Genomic DNA, 21056 nt, shown 5'->3' with positions numbered 1-21056 from the left:
GAGGGACCCGGTGCAGCCAATCAGCTGCCTAGTTTTGAAAAGCCAATCAGACGCCTAGATCTGAAGATTGACACCCAGTTAAACCAGTAAAAAGAGTTGAACACGCCTCCCTGGCAAAGCACCTTTAAAAATGAGCAAAGGCCGGGAACGCCCCCTCGACTTCCGGCCTTTGAGGAGCTGAGTGGCGGGGCCGGGCCCGCGCGGCCGGGTCAGATCGGGCCGGGCCGGGCTAGTCCTACACGGCCGGGCCGGGCTGGGCTGGGCTGGGTAGGGTTGGGTTGGGTTGGGTTCGCATGGCCCTGTCAGCGTGTGGCTCGGGTAAGTTTTTTGCCCCTGCCAGGCCATGCCACCGAGACTATCCCAACCCTGCAGGCAACCACGGCGCTGGGACAGCGCAGCCAGGGCAGCACCCCATGGCCATCTCAGCACGGCTCGCAAATGAACTTTGTTTTACTCCGGGACCAACGCTGGCCATGGCTGGGAGTGGTTGTCATCGACCTGGTGCAGGAGCGGCCACGTGGCCAGGACAGCAGCGCACGCTGGGGCTGCCTCGGAATGGCTCGCAGTGAACTTTGTTTGTTTAGCTGCTTTTAGCCAACCATGCAGCGGACAGAAAGACAAAAACGGCAGCAGCAGCTTTTTTTTTCGGCATTCCGCATGAAGAAAAGCGCCGAGTGGAGTGGAGCCGGCACGGTGAGCGATCCCCCCGAGGCACATCCTGGATGAGAGCAACCTTTCAGTGCTGCAGGACTCTGTAAAACTGCTTCAGTTGATAAATCTTGAGAACAAATGAACCTACGAACACCAGTTCTCTCCCAAGTCAGGAAAGGATGAAGATACTTAGAGAAAATAACATGCGACACTGAAGTCAGTAAAGAAGGAATCAAATTCTAGTTAGGAGGGGATTGAGGAGATACCTTGGTCTTGGGCTGAAATTCTCTTTGGAAGACTATGGTGAAGATATGTTATTGATACATCAGACTTTGTTTTTTCCCTGTAATTTATGAAGCGCATGGAGGGATGTGGCATTCACCCCCAGCTCATGAGAAAAGGCTGCTCGTGTTGGAGTGTGTAGATGCTGAAAAGCTGCAATCCTATGAGAAGCTTGAACAGAGAGACATGAGAAACCACCCCAGGGATGAAAGAAGGAAAAAACCTCTCTTCCTAGAGATGAGAGAACTTTTGGGTTATTTATAGTAGAACAGCTCCCCATAAGTACCCCATAAGTTGACATGGACTGTGAAAGCAGCTTTGAGAAAGTTGTAAGGCATGGGAGAGACTTTGACACTGCGAACAGATTTTCCTTTCCCAGGTGGCTGATTCACTGTGACATTGAAGCCGCAAGAGAACTGTTTCTTGTGGAGAAGTCTCCATGGCATAGCAAGAGAGACTCCTCCCTAAGTGGACTGAAGAAAGATTATTTTAGAGGTGGTAAACTGACTGAAAATTCCAGGTTTTGTCTCTTTACATTTCCAGTAGGAAAGAAAAAGGAGGGGGGGGGGGGAGGAGAAGTGTTCTGAAGATTTATTCTGATTTTCTTATTCCTTTTTCTTTTAATTCTGTTAATAAATTTTTCTTTATACCTTTTAAAGTTTCGAGCCTGTTTTGCTCTCCTCCTCCTAATCCATATCTCACAGCAGGAAAGGAGTAAATAATTTCTAGTGGGTCCATGGGCATTTGGCCAGCACTAGAGCCACTACAGCTGCCTAAATCATTGCTCACTTCATCATCCCAGAGGCAGGAATATTAGATTGTCTACACCTTTTTTTTTATACCCTACAACTGCCCTTATGCAAACTAGGCCTCTGGAAAGCCCTGAGAAGGCAACCAGCAGAGGCCCATACTGCCAGGATCCTTCAGACTGACAGACTAAATGCCCTTTGCATTTTTCTTTTTCTAAGCAGTTTTAAGTAACCTTTGATTTTAGCTTAAACTACTAGGAAGAAGTTTAACTTAAACCAGATTCTAAGATCACACTTATAAAAGGTCCATACAGAGCTAACACATTTCAATAATGATAGAGATAATATCTTAGCTTGGAGGAACACCAGCTAATATTAACCAGTGATTTTAGAGCTGAGAAAGTAAACAAACCAAATTTGACAAAGTCAGCAAGGGCAAAGCTTGTTTGCAGTCCCTATTAAGACTAATGGAGACACAAAGCACCTCCCAGCTACATAACTAATGAAAGGTGATTGCCTTTGTAGAGCTATGGCTCTACAAGCAAAGCAAACTAAAAATTCAACCCTTCCAGTTACAGCCTGTGGAGACACTGCTCGCTCTTCTAGTACATGTTCAACACTAAAGCACCTTATTCCCAAATAAATAGTAAGAGGGATGTGGAAAAGTTCTGCTAAAGAGCAGGAAGAAACTGATATAAAAAACAACCCCATGCAGAGGAACCTGTACTTATCCATTCTTCTGAAATTTAATTTGGTTAATAATAATTTTTTCGTTAATTTTTCTTTTTCCTGCAGTTTTCATTGCCTTGGGATTTTTGTTGTTGTTGGGGGTTTTTTTTATCTTCAATGAATAAGACATTTTTTATCTTCTTAATAGACTTACAAACCATCAGGTGTCCTGACACCCTGAAATAAGTTAATTAATAGGCTTCATTCCCTGCAGGGGATAAATCCAAGAAAGGGAGGGGCAATCACACAAATGCTGACCTGTAAGCAAAACACAACAATTAATGCAAATCTCACCGACAAACTCAGAGATACACCCAGTGTTCCAAATCACTTATGCGGAACAATAGGTTTGAGAGACTGGTGCAATAGTTCTTTCCTGAAATAAATATGAGACCATCTCCTCATTTGTGCTGTATTGCTGCCAGTTCTGCTCATGGTAAAAGCTGTAGCAGTTACTGTGTCAAATGGACATAGTTTTAGAGGTTACAAATTTTTCCAATATCTCAAGTTTTTTGTAAGAAGGTGAATGGGGATTACAGGTCTCTGAAAACCCAGAGCACTTTACACCAAAGGAATTACAATGCAGAGCAGCAGGCCTTTTGTGTACTTGCTTCGCTGAAAAGAATTTGGTTGCCTCCGTGGCACTGCTTTTCTTGTTTAGCTTCACCCAGTGAGGGACAGGAGTGCACACGATGTTGAGCAATGTTTTTATGGCCTTGGCTCTCACTGAAGTCACTCCAGGGTTAAGCCTAAATGTTGTAAATAACACCTCGGTGGAAACAAAGCAAAGCTGAGCCATGGAGGATGAACTTGCACAGCACTGTGCCCTTCTGTGTTCAGAAGGGGGCTTGGAGAGATGGAATAGAAAACAGCTTGCCCCCAGGCAAATCCTGCTAAGCAAAGAAGTGCTACCCTGGCTTCACAACCTTTCACATTATTTACAGGATGTCCTTATTGTGCTCAGAGTATTCTGATGATGGTCTTTACTGTAAACTGCTTTGACGCACAGCTCTAAAACTGAGAGCATCTTTATGGTAAGAGCGCAGGTTATTTGCTTGTGAAGGACTAAGTTTCCTTATTAAAAAATTAACAATGCTAAAATCCTAATAATAATATCGCTGTCATACCAATCTGTACTTCAATCAGTTTCTCCCTTGAAAGTAGGTCTTTCTTAAGGCCACCTCTCTTTCTAAGGCACCTGTTTGTAGCAGGTGATGGTAGGCCACTTGCAACAGGCAGGCTGGAGGGGGTTCAGGCTGCTGGAACCTGAGCTCCTGCCCCGAATGGCTCGGGCTTGGAGGGAGCTTCAGCCGGGCCAGGCTGGCTGAGCTCTGACACGGAACGTGCCTTGGCTCGGGAGGCCGAAAGGCACCATCCCCTCTGAGTGGGAAGGAAGACTGATGGGCCATTAAACCGGGGGAAAGCAGGAGATGGTTGGAAGCAGGTGTGCCGTGGGAAGGATGGTGGTGCAGAGTGACAGGACGAGGCTGAGCTGGCCAGCGGGTCCCGCACCCTGCGGTGCCTCTCGCCTTTGGCTTCTGGGTGCGATCCTGGGAGCCCTGAGCGAGTGGGACCCTTAAGAGGTGTGGGCTGTCCCAGTTTTATCCTACGGGCACACGGGAATGAAAGGTGAAGTGCCAGCCCTGACACAGCTGCTTACCTGGGGGGAGAGGCTTGTCTCGATAGCACAAACCTACAAGAAGTCATTTATCTACAGCTCTATTCTGATAGCAGCCATTCTATGATTCTATGACAAATATGAAAGTAGTGAATTAATTACTTTTTCTGCCTACATGATTTCCTTGAAGAGCTGTGTAGTCCACACCCTTCTGTGGCATGTGGAGAGTAAGCAAACTTTGCCAGCAATCATGATTCATCCAGTCCTTTAAGGATTTTCATTTGAATGTAAGATAATAGTACACACACCCTGACACACACACAAAAAAAAAAAGACCCGTGGTAGATTTTTCCTTTTTCACAGAAACTTGACTGTGAATATGTACAGTCAAGTTCTAGTTAGTTTCCAGGTGCTCAGTGCCAGACTCAGCACAGCAGAGCTGATGATAGTTGTTCTTATAATTAGATAACCTTGATCACCACCAGTGAAATGTCCTAATTTAGTAATATCTTAATTCATTGATTCGTTTTTATTTACTCACATTGGAGATTCTAGTCCAGAAATTTGTGTGAGTCAGAACATTTTTTCAGAAGTTTTGATTAAAATGTTCAGTGCTTTATAAGGGAAAAATGCTGTTTGCCCAACTGAAATAGTTCTTACAATGAGTTTAGACAGCCCTGTGCATGTTGAGGTGGGTATTTCAGACATCACATGAAAGAGTTGCTCTTCTGCTGTCTAGTAAAACTCACCCGCTCAAGCTATAAACTTCAACAGGATCTCCCCTGGTACAGTCTGGCAATTGATTTCTCTTAAGGGTGTACTGACAGAGGCACACACTTAATCTCTACACTTAATGTAATTGGTCTAAGCCATCTCCCCAGAGCACCTGAGCATACTGCATCCCACAGCTGAAGCAGTGAAAGATTTCTGAAATTTAGCCCTGTATTGTAAATTTGGCTGCGGTGCTGAGCAGAACAGAAAGTCCCTACAGGCAAACCATTCAGGAGCATAAGAACCCTAAATGCCTTCTGTGTTCAGGTGCAAAGAGAAAAGGGTGTAAAAACCAAAGGCAGACAGACAGAAGCACGAGTAAGTACTAGTACAAGGGGATAATGAACTGTCACAGGAACAAGGGCAAAGCTGTCTGCTGACAAGAATGAAGAAAACAGGACTTTACTACAGGTTTACCTCTAGCAATTAATTTCACTTCTCTTTAAAATTCTTTGTCTTTCTGCAAAAAGGGAGTAATGACATTGACCTCTTTTGTACAGCCCAGCACAAAGTGAACATTGAAAAAACTGTCCTGCTTTCCAACCCTTACATAACTACAACTTTTATTTTCTTAATGTCACATTGAAAAACTTGCATACCCAGGTGTAAAACTAACACAGCATGTAATAGAAAGACAGATAAGATATTGCTTAAAAATCTACACACACTAAAATCCTCCACATTCAAGGTAACAAGGCAGGTATAACAATATAACATCTCACAGTCTGAAGAGGCCGTATTGTTTGTGTACAACCAAACCCCCAGGAGAAATCATGCACCATTCTAAAATAAAACTAAATCACTTCCTAGCTTTCCCTTTTCTGTTTGGAAGGAAGATGTGTCAAGGCATACCTATTTCATACCCTGAGAAAACATTCACCACATTTTTAGAATTCAGGCATTTAAAAAATTTCTCCTACACTATGGTTTGGAGAGACATTTGTCTGACACTACTGCCTACTAGTAGAAGTAGTTATTGCTAAAAATTGCTGGCTTTCAGATACAATATGCTACAGAGACTTGAAAAGCCAGTGCTAGGGAAAATGGATAGTGTGTGGTTGCAGATGGGCTCACAGGTGCAGATTGTGGAAAATTTCACTGTCACTTAATCTGTGTCACTTACAACCAGAACCCAAGACAGATCTTTAGGACAAAGATCTGCAAGTAATGATCCACAAAATACATATTTCTAAAAATGTCACTGAGGGCTGTCAACCAAACAGTGCTCTGTCTCTCGATGGGCATTCACAGCAGGACGTGGGCCAATGATTCAATTAACCCAGGAACAGATTAAGGAAGTAATAAACATTAAGAGGCTAGCCAGGACATAGATAGAGAAATAGCACGTGGTTCACTGATCATAAGGAGTGATCACAAGGAAAGAGTCCTTTCAGAGAGAGGAGTGAGCCTTTGCTTCATTTTTGTCATGTAAAGTTTTCTGGTAGGATGTTTTCATATCCAGGATGAAAGTTTCCAGGCAACTCACATGATTCAAACAGATTCAAACAGAAAACATAACCTTAAGAAATAGAATGTAAACAAGAAAAATGAATTATTATATGCATTTTAACTTCACATTTCCAACCTCATTTTGATTAAAACTTAGGTACACATTGCATATTTAAGTTCATGAATGTAGTAAAACACGTATTTTGAAACAAGTTGAGCATTATTTTCTGAAATAGCTTCCCACATTTTAGAAAATTATTGAACATATTATAAACTCTGTTGTTCTGTAGTGGTCTACAAATGTATTATCCATGTAATGTTTCCTAAGTGACACTGATTGGAGTATTACAGTCATTCAGTATGTCCAAGGGTCTCCTTGTGTGAATCCATGTACTTTTGTCTGACAGGGCCTATGAAACTGAGAAATAGAAATGGTTTTGATATGCTTTGATAATGGATATTTGACTTTGTGCATTTCAGGAGTTAAGAAACTCAGAAACTTTCCTTTCTATTGTCTTATTTGCACTAAATCTGACTTCTCATATCTTCAGTCTTATGTGCCAAACTGCTTTAAGTTATCCCACCTCAGGTATCCCTGTGGAAAGGATTAAAAAATAATAAAAAAATCTCATTTTCTTCAATACTTCTATTCTTGCAGACAGGCTTGGAGATTCAACCAAGCCACAGTTATTATAATTTTGAGTCAGGCTTCAACTATTGTGCTTTCTTTATCAGTACAGCTTCTCCCTATTTCTCTTGGTAAGAGGGACAAAATTTATAACTTTTTAGGACTGTAACGGAAAGTTTCTAATTAGAATAACCTACATATATTAATTCTTTCAGAGGGAAAAAATTAAAAAATAAAAAAATAATATGCTGTACCAAGGTTGCAAGTAATAGAAGTAATAGAGATTCAGCTATGCAGGGAGTCTCATGGTTGGTGTTAGCAATCCTGCATTTCCAGTAAAATTAAATCAGCAGCTACCCAAAAGTCATCCTTCACTGTGCTAGATTCATCCACCAAGATTAGATATTCATGGGAGAAGGCTGTAATGAGATCAGAAGATAATAATATAAGATTTATTATACAGAACACTAAAATAGAAGCTAGAGAATGACAAAGATAAAGCTTGCAAGATGCTGTACATGGAGATCTTGGTTCTGTTTAGACACAGGAAACAGCTCCATTGAGCAGCAGCCTAACATGCCTCAGCTTGATGGCATCATCATCCAAGGTCCTGCCATCACTGAAAATTCACCCAGCAGCAGTAAATGGAAATACCTATACTTTACAAGTGTGAACAGAGTAGTTTTTTTCAAACACTTTTAAGCCAGGAAGGGACAAAGAATCTACCCTTTGAAAATCAAACCCTGCAATATCCAGTATTTTTGACAATGTTTCAGGTTATGAAAAAGAAGTAACAAAAACAAAAGCAAAAATCCCAGAATAAAGATGGCTTTTGCATTAATCAAATGCAATTAATCCACGAGCCCAGTCCAGGATGTCTGACTCAGAGATACTGTGAACTTCTGAACTTTGTGCCGTTATATGGCTGCTGACATTTGTTCAGTACTATAGCATAAGATTAGCTGCTCTAAGTGCCAAATATGAGTCATATTGTGTAGGACTTCATGCTGGGGTATCTCAGATGAGCTGTGGTCGTTCCCAGGAGGGGGACATTCTGTTCCAGGCTTTCATGCCTCCAGCACCATTTTCAATATACTTGGCAGTATTTTCTGACACAAGTTGCAGTAAAAGTAGTGTGAAGTGTTTCTGTGGATGCTTTCTGATACATCTGCCTCCCTGGCCTTTCTCTGCAGTATCCAACCTGCCACTCAATCTTGTCTTCTCCATGCCTCCACAGCTGGCACTGCCAGCAGCTCACAGCTCATCAGGCTTCTGTGAGCTGGCTTAGACTGCACAATGCATGGGACCAAGAACAATTGCATTGTTTTCCTCTCTCTCTTGCTTTTTTGGGGATTTGGAGTATTTGTTGGGGGGGGAAGTTAGGAGGGGGGTAGGAGGTTGGGTTTTATTTTGGGGTTTTTTGTTTGTGGTTGTTTTTAGTTTTACTCAGCTCTTCATTGCAGGCAAAGAGCTTTATTCATAATATGTTTATTTTCTTTTATTGTTGCCCTGATTTCTTACAGCTCTGGGAATTTGTGTATAGGAGACTGATTTGAAGATATTCTCACTGTTTTAAATAAGCTCTCCGAGAATCCAGGGCAGTATAATAGGCTTGTCTGATTAAGCCCACTGCAATCTTTGGCATGCCTGGGACTACTGTGCTTTTATTTTCCAAGAGGATGAATCTTAGATGTGCTTTGAAGTCCTCAGAGCAGGATACAGATGTTCAAGTGACAAAAGCCAGAGCTCAGTAATCCTAATGCACAGGGATAGTTCTTTTGGCAGGATCCTGACACTCAGGCTGTTATTCTGATCTGCTGGCCGTCTGCTTTCCATTAATCACTTCTGGCAGAAGAAAAGGCCTTCCAAAAATCTTCACCTTTGGCCTATACTCAGGCAGCAAAAAGGATGTAGCTGCACACAAAGTTTGTGCCAGATGGGATCCTCAGCCTGAGAGCACGGTTCAGAGGGTTTTGCCATGAGATTCCCCACAGGTCTGCCCTGGAAGACTCAGCAATCTTGTCAGCCATCCCATATCTTGGGTTTCTTTATCTAAATGGGGTGGGAGTCCTCAGTTACACTGCCTATGCTTGTAGCAAGCTGACAAGTTAGTTCATGCCTAGCACAGATATGGCAGGACAATATCCCAGGGATGAAGATTAGAAGATGGATAATGCTGTACAAGTTTTTTCCTAATATTTCTGTGATTGAGGAAAGAAAAGGAAGAAAAAGAATCCAGAAAATATGGATCTGAATCCAAGCCAACTTCACCTTTTTCTCTTCTGCACTTGGGAACATTAATGTACAAAAATCTTTAGAGAAAACTGAATTCCTCTTAGTGATCTAAAACAGAAAAAAACTTTCAAGAACACCACATGCTACTATCCATTAAGATAAAATCTTTAAGCAAGTCAGCACTCTTGATTAAAGAACCCAGAATACCTTTATTTTACTCCTGATAAATGTCTTCAGAAACATTGATGAATTTATATATCTGTCACTCCACCCTCAGTTAAGCTCCCTCATTTCTTACAAAAGGAAGTAAGAAATCTTCCTTTCTAAGCCAGCAACTTTCTTACCTGACTGAGAATGAATTCTCACAGTTCTTCAGTGGTCAGACTGGCATTTGAGTTACCAGGGACCTGCATCCCAACCACCTACTGCCCCAGGGTACAAATGGATTTCAACTCCCACATCTTGCACAGCTGGGACTGGTGGCCAGTGTCTCTGAAGAGGTGAAACAAGAATGATAACAATATGTGCATTTAGCCTTATGTAGGAGATTTCTTAAGATTAACTCATAGAGCAGAGACAGGTCCTTAATCTTTGTGCAGCTCTAGGAGTAAATTCTTCCTGCATGTGACATGGTAGCACTGGATTAGCTGGAACTGAACTGTGAACATCTAGGTAAAATGTGAATAAAGGTAAGCTCAGGCTATGGTTTTCCTCTGGATGACATGGTCACCACACTGTGTGCTGGCAGGGAAGATCCTGTGGCTTCCCATGGTGCTGCAGCGGTCTGGGCTATTCTGTCATTAATTGCCAGCTCACCCATGCCATAGGAAAAGCAGAGCAGGGAACTGTACTTACAAATAGTATGTGGAAAACCAAGGGCAAATCAACAGCCATCAGTTGATAAAGTCCACATCCCCCTGGAAAGCCGAAGTGAAAATGACACAGGCTGTGAACCATCTGTGAACCACACCAGCTAGGACAGGTTTGAAATTAACTCTGGTGCATCTGGATGTGGTAGGGATAATGCCTGAGAAGGAGCCTGTCTGTTGATTCAGCTATTGGTGTAACTGTCCTGTAGGAAACTGTTCCTGGAAGATAATAAATGAATTCTGTCATGTAAACTCTGGGCAGTGTGCACACATCAGTACAGCCCTGACTCAGTCATGCCTTCACACCAGCCTGTCCCTGCTGCCCAAATGCCAGTGCAAATCAACACAGCATTTCTGCAGTGCTGGGTCAGAGATAGCACCTGAATGGTAGTCCATGTTCCAGCTTACCAGAATCAGAAACCAGCCTTTTACTAAAACTCTCTTTTCCAGCTGCAGCAACCCACAGCTTGGGGAAACAGCCTGATAAAACCAGAACAACCAAACAGAAGAGCACCTTTGGGAAGGAGTCATCTCCAGAGCAGCCAGAGGTGTCCAGCAGGGGCTGCCTTTAGCACAGCCTGCTGCAAACTGTTCTCCTTTTAACTCTGCTCTCTCCTCTTGATCATCTCACAGAGCCTGAAGGAGAGCAGATACTTTTCTAGGTATTTCCAGCCTCCTGACTGACAGCTTGCACCTGTCCCATGTAGGGCTGTTACATCCCCTGGCATTAGCCACGGGGGCTATTTTTAATTGGCAGGACAGAAACAAGAGGTAGAGCCTTTGGGCAAGTACCCTGCAACCCTGTTACTCACAGATTAAATCACTTTTTGGCACCCTCATTAAAGCACTTGCTGACAAACTTTGCTGTCTTCTTGAGGAACACTGGTTCCAAGCAGTGCCCCACAGCGCCCTGCAGTGCTGTTTGCTGGTGTGGGAGCAGGAGAGCACACCTTCAAATCATTCATCAGGAAACTGAACTAAGGCAACATCCTCCATAGCCTAGTCAGTGTCTCACAAGAGAAGGCAGAGCTAAGATACACTGGAACCCACTGGGAAGCAAAATAAGGACTGCAAGAACCCAGACCTAATCTGGGCACTGACTACAGTTTAGCTTGGCTGGAGGCTGACACAAAAGAACATTTGTGGTTTTGCAGAAGATGAAGCTTGTGCTTTATGTTTTTACTGCTGCGCCTTCTCTCTCCATAACTTGAGCTTGTTTTTATGTCAAACTGCCACTTGGAGCAAACAATTCAAGTGTGCATCTGAAAGGCCCTTTGGAGCACAGTGCTGCCACAGCCCTGCTCCTCCAGCAGGACATGCTCCACTTACTTTCTGCCGTGACATGAAATGCACCTTGGCTCTTGGAGCACGGAAGGATGAGCATATCACTCAATTGTATTTCTGGCAGAATCATGCACAAAGCAGTTTTTATGATGTCTCAAAGGTTTCACGCCAATGTACACAACAGTCACATCCGGTTATTGTTCTGTACAGATTCAGTATTACAAACCTCCCTGCAATACCAAAAAAAATCCACCCAGGAATCTTTTTTACAGTGCCATTAGGATACAGAGGTCTTAGCTTTTTAGCTTTGCCAAAAATACCGCACAAACCCCTAACATCATGAAATTATTTTAATCAAAAATCTCTGAAAGGGGCCTTTGTCATGAGACTTCCAAAGAAGCTGCAAAATCTAGCAAAATTGCAGGTTAATGTTATCAGCCCCTTTCTGGTGTTTCCATCCACACACCAGAGATTCCTTAGTGGAGATTCACCTCTAGAATATTTTTTGTACTTCACACAAGCTTCATTCCCCACTCTCCTTCACAATATTTATGAAATGCTATTCCCTACATTGCCTAAAGACCCTTCTTTAGTGTTACTAAGAAAAGGAAATTTGCTGCCTGCTGTCTCCTCTTCCTCTCTGTCCCTTTCTTTTTAGGGCTATTAATCTCCAATTAGAGTACTCGAGACTCTATCAGTGATCAAGAGACACAGATTCAGTTTTGATGACATCATGTAGCAGAGGGGGGAAAAAAGTGAAATTTTTTTTATATTTAAATTTAATTATGAATCCTTGTTTGAAAAGCATTGCCTCTTTCCAATTGATCTTGCATTCTGTGGCATTAGAACTTGGAAAGAACCTTTTGATAAACTAATGATGATATTACAAAGAAACAGAACTGTTACCAAATTGTCTGTCAATATTTTGGCATTTGGATAAGGTCAAATGATTTCTATCTCAAGTGATTTCTATAAACAGTGCAGTGAGTACCTATCCTATCCTAGTATCAAACTTCAGTACAATTTTGACAGCAACAGGAATTTAGTATTTGGCAGCTGTTTCCCCGTTTCAGGAAAAAACAGTAATTTTACCAGAATCTGTCACAGATCAGTGCCAAAAGAAAAAGCAAACCCATTACAGGTGCAAACTTAAGACCACAGCTGTAAATCCGTAATTCCTGCATCACCCAGAACAGTTATTGCTCCTGAAATTATTTTTAATAATAGTCCAGAAAATCTATGTACATACTTGTAACACATTCCCACAGGATATTTTGTAAGCATTACTTCCATACTGAAGCAAGACCTTGTAACACCATGAGCCCTATGCTCAGGAATACTTTCACAGACACAGCACTAACAGAGACAGTGAGCCATCATTTTGTGCATAAAATAAATCAAGCATTTGTCATCTTTCAAGTATTTTATTTTAGTATTTTTAAATATGTTTAACACAACAAATATATAAAACAATATATTAATTCAATCTGAGTTTAGAATCAAAACAATATTTACTTATTTACAGTACTCTATACTTCACTGGCATACCTTCTAGCCATTAGATAACACTATTTTCTCAGTCGGGACAAAACTGAAGGAACTGTTCAGTGTGAAAAGCCATGTTTCTACATCCTTATTATGTTAAGTACCTTGTACAATGCAGTTTGTGGTTTCTCAAAATTTCACAAAATTTCTCCATTATTTGACAAAACTGAATTGATAGAGCAAAACTAAGTTATAGTTAGTCTTTCTAACTACACAGTCAGGGCTAATAGGTCAGGTTATTGTGCTCCACATTTATTGCCTTAAGTTCTTACACACTTAATTACAAACTGGATTTTAAAATGCGCATGTCACTGAATTATGTACATAATACTCACTGCAAATTTGTCAGGATACAAGTGATAAGTCTGCAGGATACTGCTATATGGAAGGTTCAGTGTTCACAATACCGTAGTGTTTGAGGAGTTGTGAGGGTTTTTTTTGTGGTTTTCTTCATATAATGAACAGGACATCAGTAAGTTCACTCCAAAGAACTTTTTTTTCCCCCAGGAATACTCTTTCAATTAGAATAGTGACAAGGTCAAAGATAGACCAGAAAAAATTTATAATTTTATAAACCAGTGGTCTATCAATTAACACTCATTGTTGAAGTCTGAAGGCACAAAATAATTCAGAAGGTAAACTGTCTCACTGCTAGGACTTCTGTCAAATATAATTCCATCTTGACAAGACTATGGTGGTTTTTGAAGTTACAGGTCAGATTTCTAAAAAGATACCCATGGCTATTAAACAACAACAAAATAATTGGTATTGTCTGTAGATTACTGCAAATTCTCCCTAACTCTTCAGTAGGAACTATACGGACAGGATGAAAAACAATCACAGATGTTTTAAGTTATTTTTTGTTACACTCCAGGTCCATAAAACCTATTGTTTTTTCCATGACTGATGTTTGAAAACCAAGTGGGCTTTCATACACCAGAAAGCTAGCTAAACAGTCATGGACAAGTATAACACTAAGCATGCAGACCATTGTTTAAAACCAACGAGGCATTAATTGCTGCAAAAGACTTTTACTGGTGTCTGAACTCAACTCTTTCCTCTTTAACTCTCTTTTTGGCACTATACAAGATACAGCTGTACAGAAAAGATTATAGGAACCTGTGCTTTTACCCTCCTTGGAGGGTTTCAGTAATTCTAAATTACCTTACTTAACAAGCTTGCATCAAAAAATAACTTTTTTTCCCCGAATCATTTAACTGACCCTTGCTTCTTAAAGAAGGTAATTATCAAGGTTTTATTCAGTCTTTTGTTTTTTTACAAATTTGCTCTTTCAGAACCCAGTAAAGTAGCAATTTCTTTGAAATTCTACTTTGAATTTGGAATGTTTTCTTCTACAGTAGATGGAGGGGGAGACATCAGAGAAAAACAAAAAGCAAGTGACATTACCTATTACTGTAGCAGTATACCACACACAGTATGTACTGGGCCTTATCCAAAAAAAATGTTTAAACTAAAATATTAACACCTACTGAAGTCAAGAATATTTTGTAATTTGCTTGAAGTTAAGCATACAAGTCAAACAGTGTATTTATGGGATCCAATTCTTGCTAGTCTTGGACATGTAAATACTTCAGGCCTAGCTACATTTCTGTACCAATACTTTGTGTGTAAGTATTACCATGTTTGCCACAGGACATGAAGATAATTTGCATATATGGAAGCTTTCTATAGCATTGTTCAAGATCAGCTGGAAAATCCTGCTTAAAGATCCTTTCATAAGTTCTTGTCAGCGTAATCAGAATTTGTTAAAAAACACGTATATGAAGGTCTAATTCGGTGCAGGTGTAATCTCATAACTCACTAAAGGGATTTTTAATAAATTAAAAACTAAAGGCAAAAAGTTTAGGAAAACTATTACAAGAAACTGTGTCATAAGGTACAAAAAAAACAAAGAATAAAGATGGGGAAGAGCCTGTGTGGCTATCACTTGCAGGTGTGTACATACTAATAAGGAAGAGCTCAACCCTATTTCCAGGTCTCAAATATTACTAAATTTGCTAAGCTAGCAAAAAAAAATGTGACCTTCCCCTTCTTTTGTATATATGGTTACTAATTTCAGACTTTGCAACTTGATTCATTTGTGCAGTTTGTAGTACTAATGTTGTTGAGACACTTGCACTTGCTGGCATTCCACAGTAATTCATTCATTATTCTGAATTCAGATTTTGTGGGCACTCACACAGACCACAGAAGACAACTTAGCACAAAAGAGGTGCAACATGTTAAAGGAGAGCAATGATGGCATGTGAACATAAAGGAAGACATCCCTGAACATACCAAGCATTAAATCCAAGGCCCAAGGTGCTCTGCTGTCTTTTCTTATAAGTGCTCATCAGCAACAGAATCAGTAAAATGCTTTTAAAACACTAGCTCAAAAGGAGGTACAAAATGTTAATCTTATCAGCTACTTGCTGATTGCTTCTATCTAATTAACAATAAAGCATACATTCCCAACTTTACAGACTGACCTGTGCTCTATTGCAAGCAAGATCACATTTTTCTGTCTTCTATCAACTTCAAGCTTTCCTCTTGCATGTTTACAGACAGACAAAAGGAACTTCCAAAATAGCAGAGGACAATTACCCTGACAATGTTTTAATCCATTCCAATGCTAACAAAACCAGGTATTTTGTATTACTTATCCTGGACTAGAAGGGAAACAGCACAAAAGAACAAGCTTCTTTTAAAAAACAGTGATAGACAAGGCTGATTTAAAACACAATTTACTTAACAGAATTTGAAAATTAAATTAGAATAAAGAATCCTTATGTTTCAATGTCTATGAACTTCACTACAAAAAATAAAAATATTGAAATGTTAAAGCTTTACTTTATGTAAACATTGTTACACTGGGCTGTACTTGAAAATTCTCCTGCATGTCTAAGTTGTAAAATAGTATTGCAGTTTAGATGCAGTTATGCCAGTTACCACTCAAATGGTTATTTTCAGATTCAACACTTTGCAAGTTTAATTGCATACCTCTCCATATAACTCAGATTACAATCCTGCACATCCTGAGAACAGATGTTTCCTAGAGTTTAGAAAAACAGCATTCATAACTGTGTGCATTGCAAAGGCAAATATAAGTTAACAAATAGAGCTCTTTCATTATGAAGTCTCAAGAGGAATGTTCAAATTGCCTTTCTGAAATCAGAAAGTTAAGAGCAGAAAATGGCAAGTCTTTAAATATTTCAGAATATTTTATCTTTTTTTTTTAAGTGTAAGCATACTCCCCCAATTTGGATGGCAAAAGCCACCAGGCTATGGTAGATTGAACAATATAGTATTAAACCTGCAATTTTGCTAAAAAATTGGAATGTTACAAATATAAAAATCTCTGGAATAGTACAGTGTACATGTGCTCATTGCAGTTGGCAGAGATACTCTAATATGCACAATTCTTCTATGGAATAGGAGCTAAATTAAGTTATAAAAGTGATATACTATGAAGAGTGTAAGGTAGTCAAGTTAGTACAATCAAGATTTATAAAAGGAAGACAATACAGCAAGGAGTAGCCCACAGTAGAACAAGCCTCTGAACACAAAACTGCAAATTCCAAATGGATTCATTTCCATGCACACACAAGTACACAGTGCCAACTAAGTCAGCTGGTACCAAGCTGGAAATACTTTGTGTAACTTTCTAAAGCTGACTTACACTACATGTGCACATCTGAAGTTGCAATAAGCAAATTAAAAGGTCTATGGCATTTTTATGATTTTGTACATTGTACGTATCAGTTTTCATTTAGCACAAATCTTAATTTCAAGGCTCTACAGACAATATTAGTATTGTCCCCTTACAATCCACTGCCTAAGAAATCACTGACCCTTGTGTGACCCTGCCCATGCATTATGGACTCGGAGTGTTGGTTTGAGGTTTTGGGGGTTGTTTTGTTGTGGGTTGTGGTTTGGTTTTTTCAACAAGCAAAACTCAACTGTTTATGGTATCTTTCAGTGTAGTAAATGAGCAACTTAAATTAAGAACTAGCCTCTTTTCATAATTGTTAGAAAAACATATACCGTGTGTTTCTATATATAACCAAATATACTGTGCATATATATATATTCAGAGATACTCACCATATTGTTGACACCAGAGTGCTAAAACATACATCAACATGAGCACTATCTCCAATACTCACTATTTTTACTATTCCTGAAAGAGATACTACATGCATTTTTCCCATCCATTTACAGGACAGTAAGATACACGAAGACAGCTGTTCTGTTTTTCCAATGTTAAAGAACTGCTCCTGAAAAGCATGCAGGGGTTTAGGTAAAAAGCAATTAAGACCACACAAAAGTTTCTTGGTGGCTTTAAACTCACTAAAGCTAAGTTTACTTTCAGTGGATGCTCCACTTTAACTCATTTAAACACAAAAGGGAAAACTTCCAAGTGTTAGAGCAACCATACAGACAACTGATAGACTAGACTAAGTAAGTTCTCATTTAAAAAAAATATCATCACTGCACAGCCACAAGGCAGACCTTCATTTTTGGCAACCTGTATGCAGACCATTTATACTGTCAAGACTTGTAATTTAACAGTTAAGAGACCCTCTCAGCAAGGAACTGTACTGCTTTCTTCATTATGACACAGACCTCCTCAATCTTTAAATATACACAGTTTGTTTTAAAAATTACATTTATGACTGCTTTCAAAGAAAGGCTTCATAGAGTTCTAATTTTTTTGTCAGTGTATGTAAAGGCTGGTACTTGGGTAACAAAGATTATCTGGACCTGTAGAGTGTGTTATATTCAATATATATTTGAGGCTGATGTTCCATAAACATTCACATAGAACCTTACCAAGGGTAACAGTATTCTGGTTTATATTAATGCTTCACTGATAGCCTTTACCTATCCCTTCATTGCTTTTTATTTTCATAAGGAGAAAACAAAACACATCCCTGGAAAGTATGGGAACCCCATTTTATGGCTAAGAATCTAAGAAACAAGGCAAGGAGGAAATCATAGAGTGAAAATGTTACTTAACTTCCCCCTTGTAGTTAGCCTTGTAGGATCTTAGTCATAATGTTTCATAAAAATCTGAACTAACCCACACAGTCTTCAACCAATTAATCTTTTTAGTATAGTAGGTTTTGAAAAGGGCCAGCAATACTCATTGGGAACAGTACCATTAACATTGCATTCAAAAAAAGAAAACATTGGAAACCATATCCTTGCTCTCCTACTCTGGTGATATGCTCTAGTATTAGCCAATGTATGGTAATACAAAAAGAGTCTCGTAGTGATGTAAAAGGCAATGAAGACATCTATAGAATAATGTTCATGTGCAGCCAAAATGAAGAAGATTCCAAAGAGATTCAGGACCCAGGACAAGGTATGCAAGAAGTTCCAGCTCCTTGGCGTATCTAGGAGAAAACAGAACATGATTAACCTTGACTGTCTCAAAATGCAGGCCTAGATATTCAAGTTTTTATACAGAGCATTCATCCCAAAATGAGATGAAATTACTCTCTTCATTTGGAAATACTGTATACAAGTCAAATAAATCCAACAAAAGCAACCACACAAGTTATGTATGTCTATCAGTTCATGACTTCATTTACAAATGCATTTCTGGATTAACAAGAGCATCTTTAAATGGCTTAGCACTCTGCAAAGCAGAATTCTTTTTTCAACCAACTTATTTTAATGAAAATCATGTCTTTTCTATGTTATAAGGAGGAAGATGTAATGAAAGCTACATTGCTGTTATTGCAGTCATTACATCATAGCTGAACTCAAACTGATTATCTTTGCTTGCTATAATGTATCAAATCACTGTTGGTGTTTACAGAAGGGTACTACTGTTTCATATATTCTCACTCATTACGGGGTTTGGTGTTTGGCTTTACAGATTATATTAAAAGTACGGAAACCTCGCCAGGTATTTTGTCTGACAGGAGTCAGTGGCAGATACCTAGAGAAGGGAACAGTAACAGACAATCCTAAATATCTTCTCAAGTATTCCTCCAGTAGCAAGCCAGAAAGGCTTTCTAATTTCTTGGCTCATGTGTTCATTGAAAAGTGCCTTACTCATCCCCTCATTCAAGGAGGTTGTGTTCCTCTCCTGGTTTTGACTTGACTGTCACAAACCTGAGAAAGAGCTCAGCAATCTGAATTTGTATTTGTTTGCTTGAATGTTACACTTTGAAGTTCTTGAGGAGTTCAAGGAGCAGATGTTCTTAAAACTTGAGAACATTCAAATGCTTACACTTCACACCTCTGTATGTACTCTGAAGGACATTTGAGTATTGACACTCTGTACTTACATTCTGTGACAAAGAAGTTGAGCATGGTCAGGACGACAGTGTGACCACTGAACATATAATCTCCACATGTATGCACTCCAGTCAGAGTCATTCCAAAGCCACTCCATATTGCAAATGCCCGCTGGAGTTTTGCCCAAACGCTGCCATACAACTGAAAAACATGGATGTTAACCTTTATTAAGTTCCAATCCCACTGCCCACACAGTATGTCTTTAAAGTCAGCTGTACTGCTTCCTTCCCTTATGAGAAGGGGCAAAATAGTAATAGTTTGTTGGAGTTTTATTTTCAAAACCATGCAACCAACAAGAAAAAGAAGCAATTACTTTCCTTCCAGTCTCTCTTCATGAAGTCAGTAGCTTAAATGCAAACACCTCTTTGACATACTCTCTCTGCTTTACAGTGTGAAACATTCTGAACACCCTTCCCCAAACAATGTACTCTCCAGAGTGGCAAGTAGTTCTAAGACCCTCAGGGATGTTTGCCTGCCTATGCTAATTAATGCAAGGGCAAGAAAACAGGAGAGAAATATGATGTTCTTAAAAAACACACATCTAACACTAAGGTTGCAATAATCTTAATTGAGTACTTTTTTACAAAAGGAAACAGGAAAAATAATTTAAAGCATTTGAAGTTTTTACCTTTCCAGTACACTGCAAGTGCTGTCCTGGCACCGAGAGTGAGGTAACAAACATTGTAATGCAACGTAATAGAAATACTGTCCCCATGAGGCTGCACAGCCTGCGCAGAAGTATAGATCTGGGAAAAGTACACAGGAACTGAGATCAGGGAAGTTATGATAATTAATCCCATTAAGTCCATTACTGCAAGTTTCACAACGTTTTTTTTTCCAGTTAAGTAGTACTGTAAAAATATGGTTACACATGACAGGGTGAGACACTGCAGCCAGCTTACTGTCACCAAAAGGTACAGCTCCACCTCTGCAGCTACTCTTATGCTAGCTTTGGCACTCATACCTTCTGCTGGCAAACTGATAAAAATCAATGAACCAGTGAAAATTTAACTTAAAATATGCACATACACAAAAGCATTTTCTATCCTCAGTGAAAGCAAACTGCCAGGCTGGCTCACACTTTGTGTGGAAATTCTTGTAGCACTTTCTTATACATAGAACTGTTATCACATGAGTGTATATACCGACAACTCTCTGAAATACCTATGTTCTGAAGGAAATTACTTATAAATATGGTAGAAAAGTAAATTCAGATTAGTCCTTTCATTCACAAGCCATCAGTCTTGATTAAATCCTCCCTAATCCATTTTAACATACTAGAAATTGACAAGATTCTTACTGAATGAAAATTCTTAAGCAATCATCATAAATTCTTGTTATGGTCTTTCCATCAAAGTACCCGTTAATTTGGATTTTATAAAATCTACCTGTGTTTGTGAAGCAGAAGAACCAAGAGCCAAATGTAGCAAAGAATTACACCACATACTTCAGTCATAGCAAAAGCCCATGGTATCCTAGGGACACTAAAAAAAAAAAGGACAAAGCAAGAAAGTTAATACAAAGGCTTAATATTTTTCCTAGTCTCAGTATTGAAAATAAGGGCATGTGAAGCTCTAACCACAAAACTAATTTGCCTTCATCTGACAACAGTATAAACTACAGGCAAAAATTATTTTGTTAGACTGAATGAAACCAAATTTGAAATACATTCAATTACATTATCTCCTTCCTAATAATGTGCTTCCAGTTTACACAGAATTCACTAAGTCAGGAAAAATCTCTAGTATGCTGTCTTAAGTTACACGTGACTAACAGGATGTGTTCCTTTACCATTGTTTCACAACCTTCTTCATTCTGACACAAAGTCGCATCATGTCAATTATGCTGCTTATGCTCGCCAGAATGCCATGTCAACACAGTGAGTTAAATGCTGCAAGGCCAAAAACCTTAAACATTTTTAACAAAGCAGAACT

The 21056-nt window shown here is 39.6% G+C and overlaps 1 protein-coding gene and 1 long non-coding RNA gene across 12 annotated transcripts in view; both read right to left on the bottom strand.

The window, feature by feature from the left end:
• Positions 1 to 5346: 5346 nt before the first annotated feature.
• On the bottom strand, positions 5347 to 9598 carry LOC147651917 (uncharacterized). The gene is made up of 2 exons (XR_015289854.1): positions 9457 to 9598; positions 5347 to 6319 (listed from the first exon to the last, which is right to left on the bottom strand). It is a non-coding gene; the product is annotated as an uncharacterized LOC147651917 (long non-coding RNA).
• Positions 9599 to 12669: 3071 nt separating this feature from the next.
• Positions 12670 to 21056, bottom strand: part of SAMD8 (sterile alpha motif domain containing 8) — a 51699-nt gene continuing 43312 nt past the window's right edge. For all 11 annotated transcript variants that reach the window (XM_086901141.1, XM_086901135.1, XM_086901140.1 and 8 more), the window contains 4 exons: positions 20511 to 20606; positions 19751 to 19868; positions 19113 to 19263; positions 12670 to 18209 (listed from right to left, as the gene is read on the bottom strand). In XM_086901141.1, the coding sequence (XP_086757267.1) occupies positions 17905 to 18209; positions 19113 to 19263; positions 19751 to 19868; positions 20511 to 20606 (670 nt within the window). In that variant the 3' untranslated portion in view covers positions 12670 to 17904. The remainder of the gene's footprint in view (positions 18210 to 19112; positions 19264 to 19750; positions 19869 to 20510; positions 20607 to 21056) is intronic.

This window comes from Cyanistes caeruleus, chromosome 8 (genome assembly GCF_971803275.1).
Source record: "Cyanistes caeruleus chromosome 8, bCyaCae1.hap1.1, whole genome shotgun sequence".
NCBI lineage: Eukaryota > Metazoa > Chordata > Aves > Passeriformes > Paridae > Cyanistes > Cyanistes caeruleus.
The sequence above is the reverse complement of the archived record's forward strand: the minus strand, read 5'-3'. Positions and strand labels throughout refer to the sequence as shown.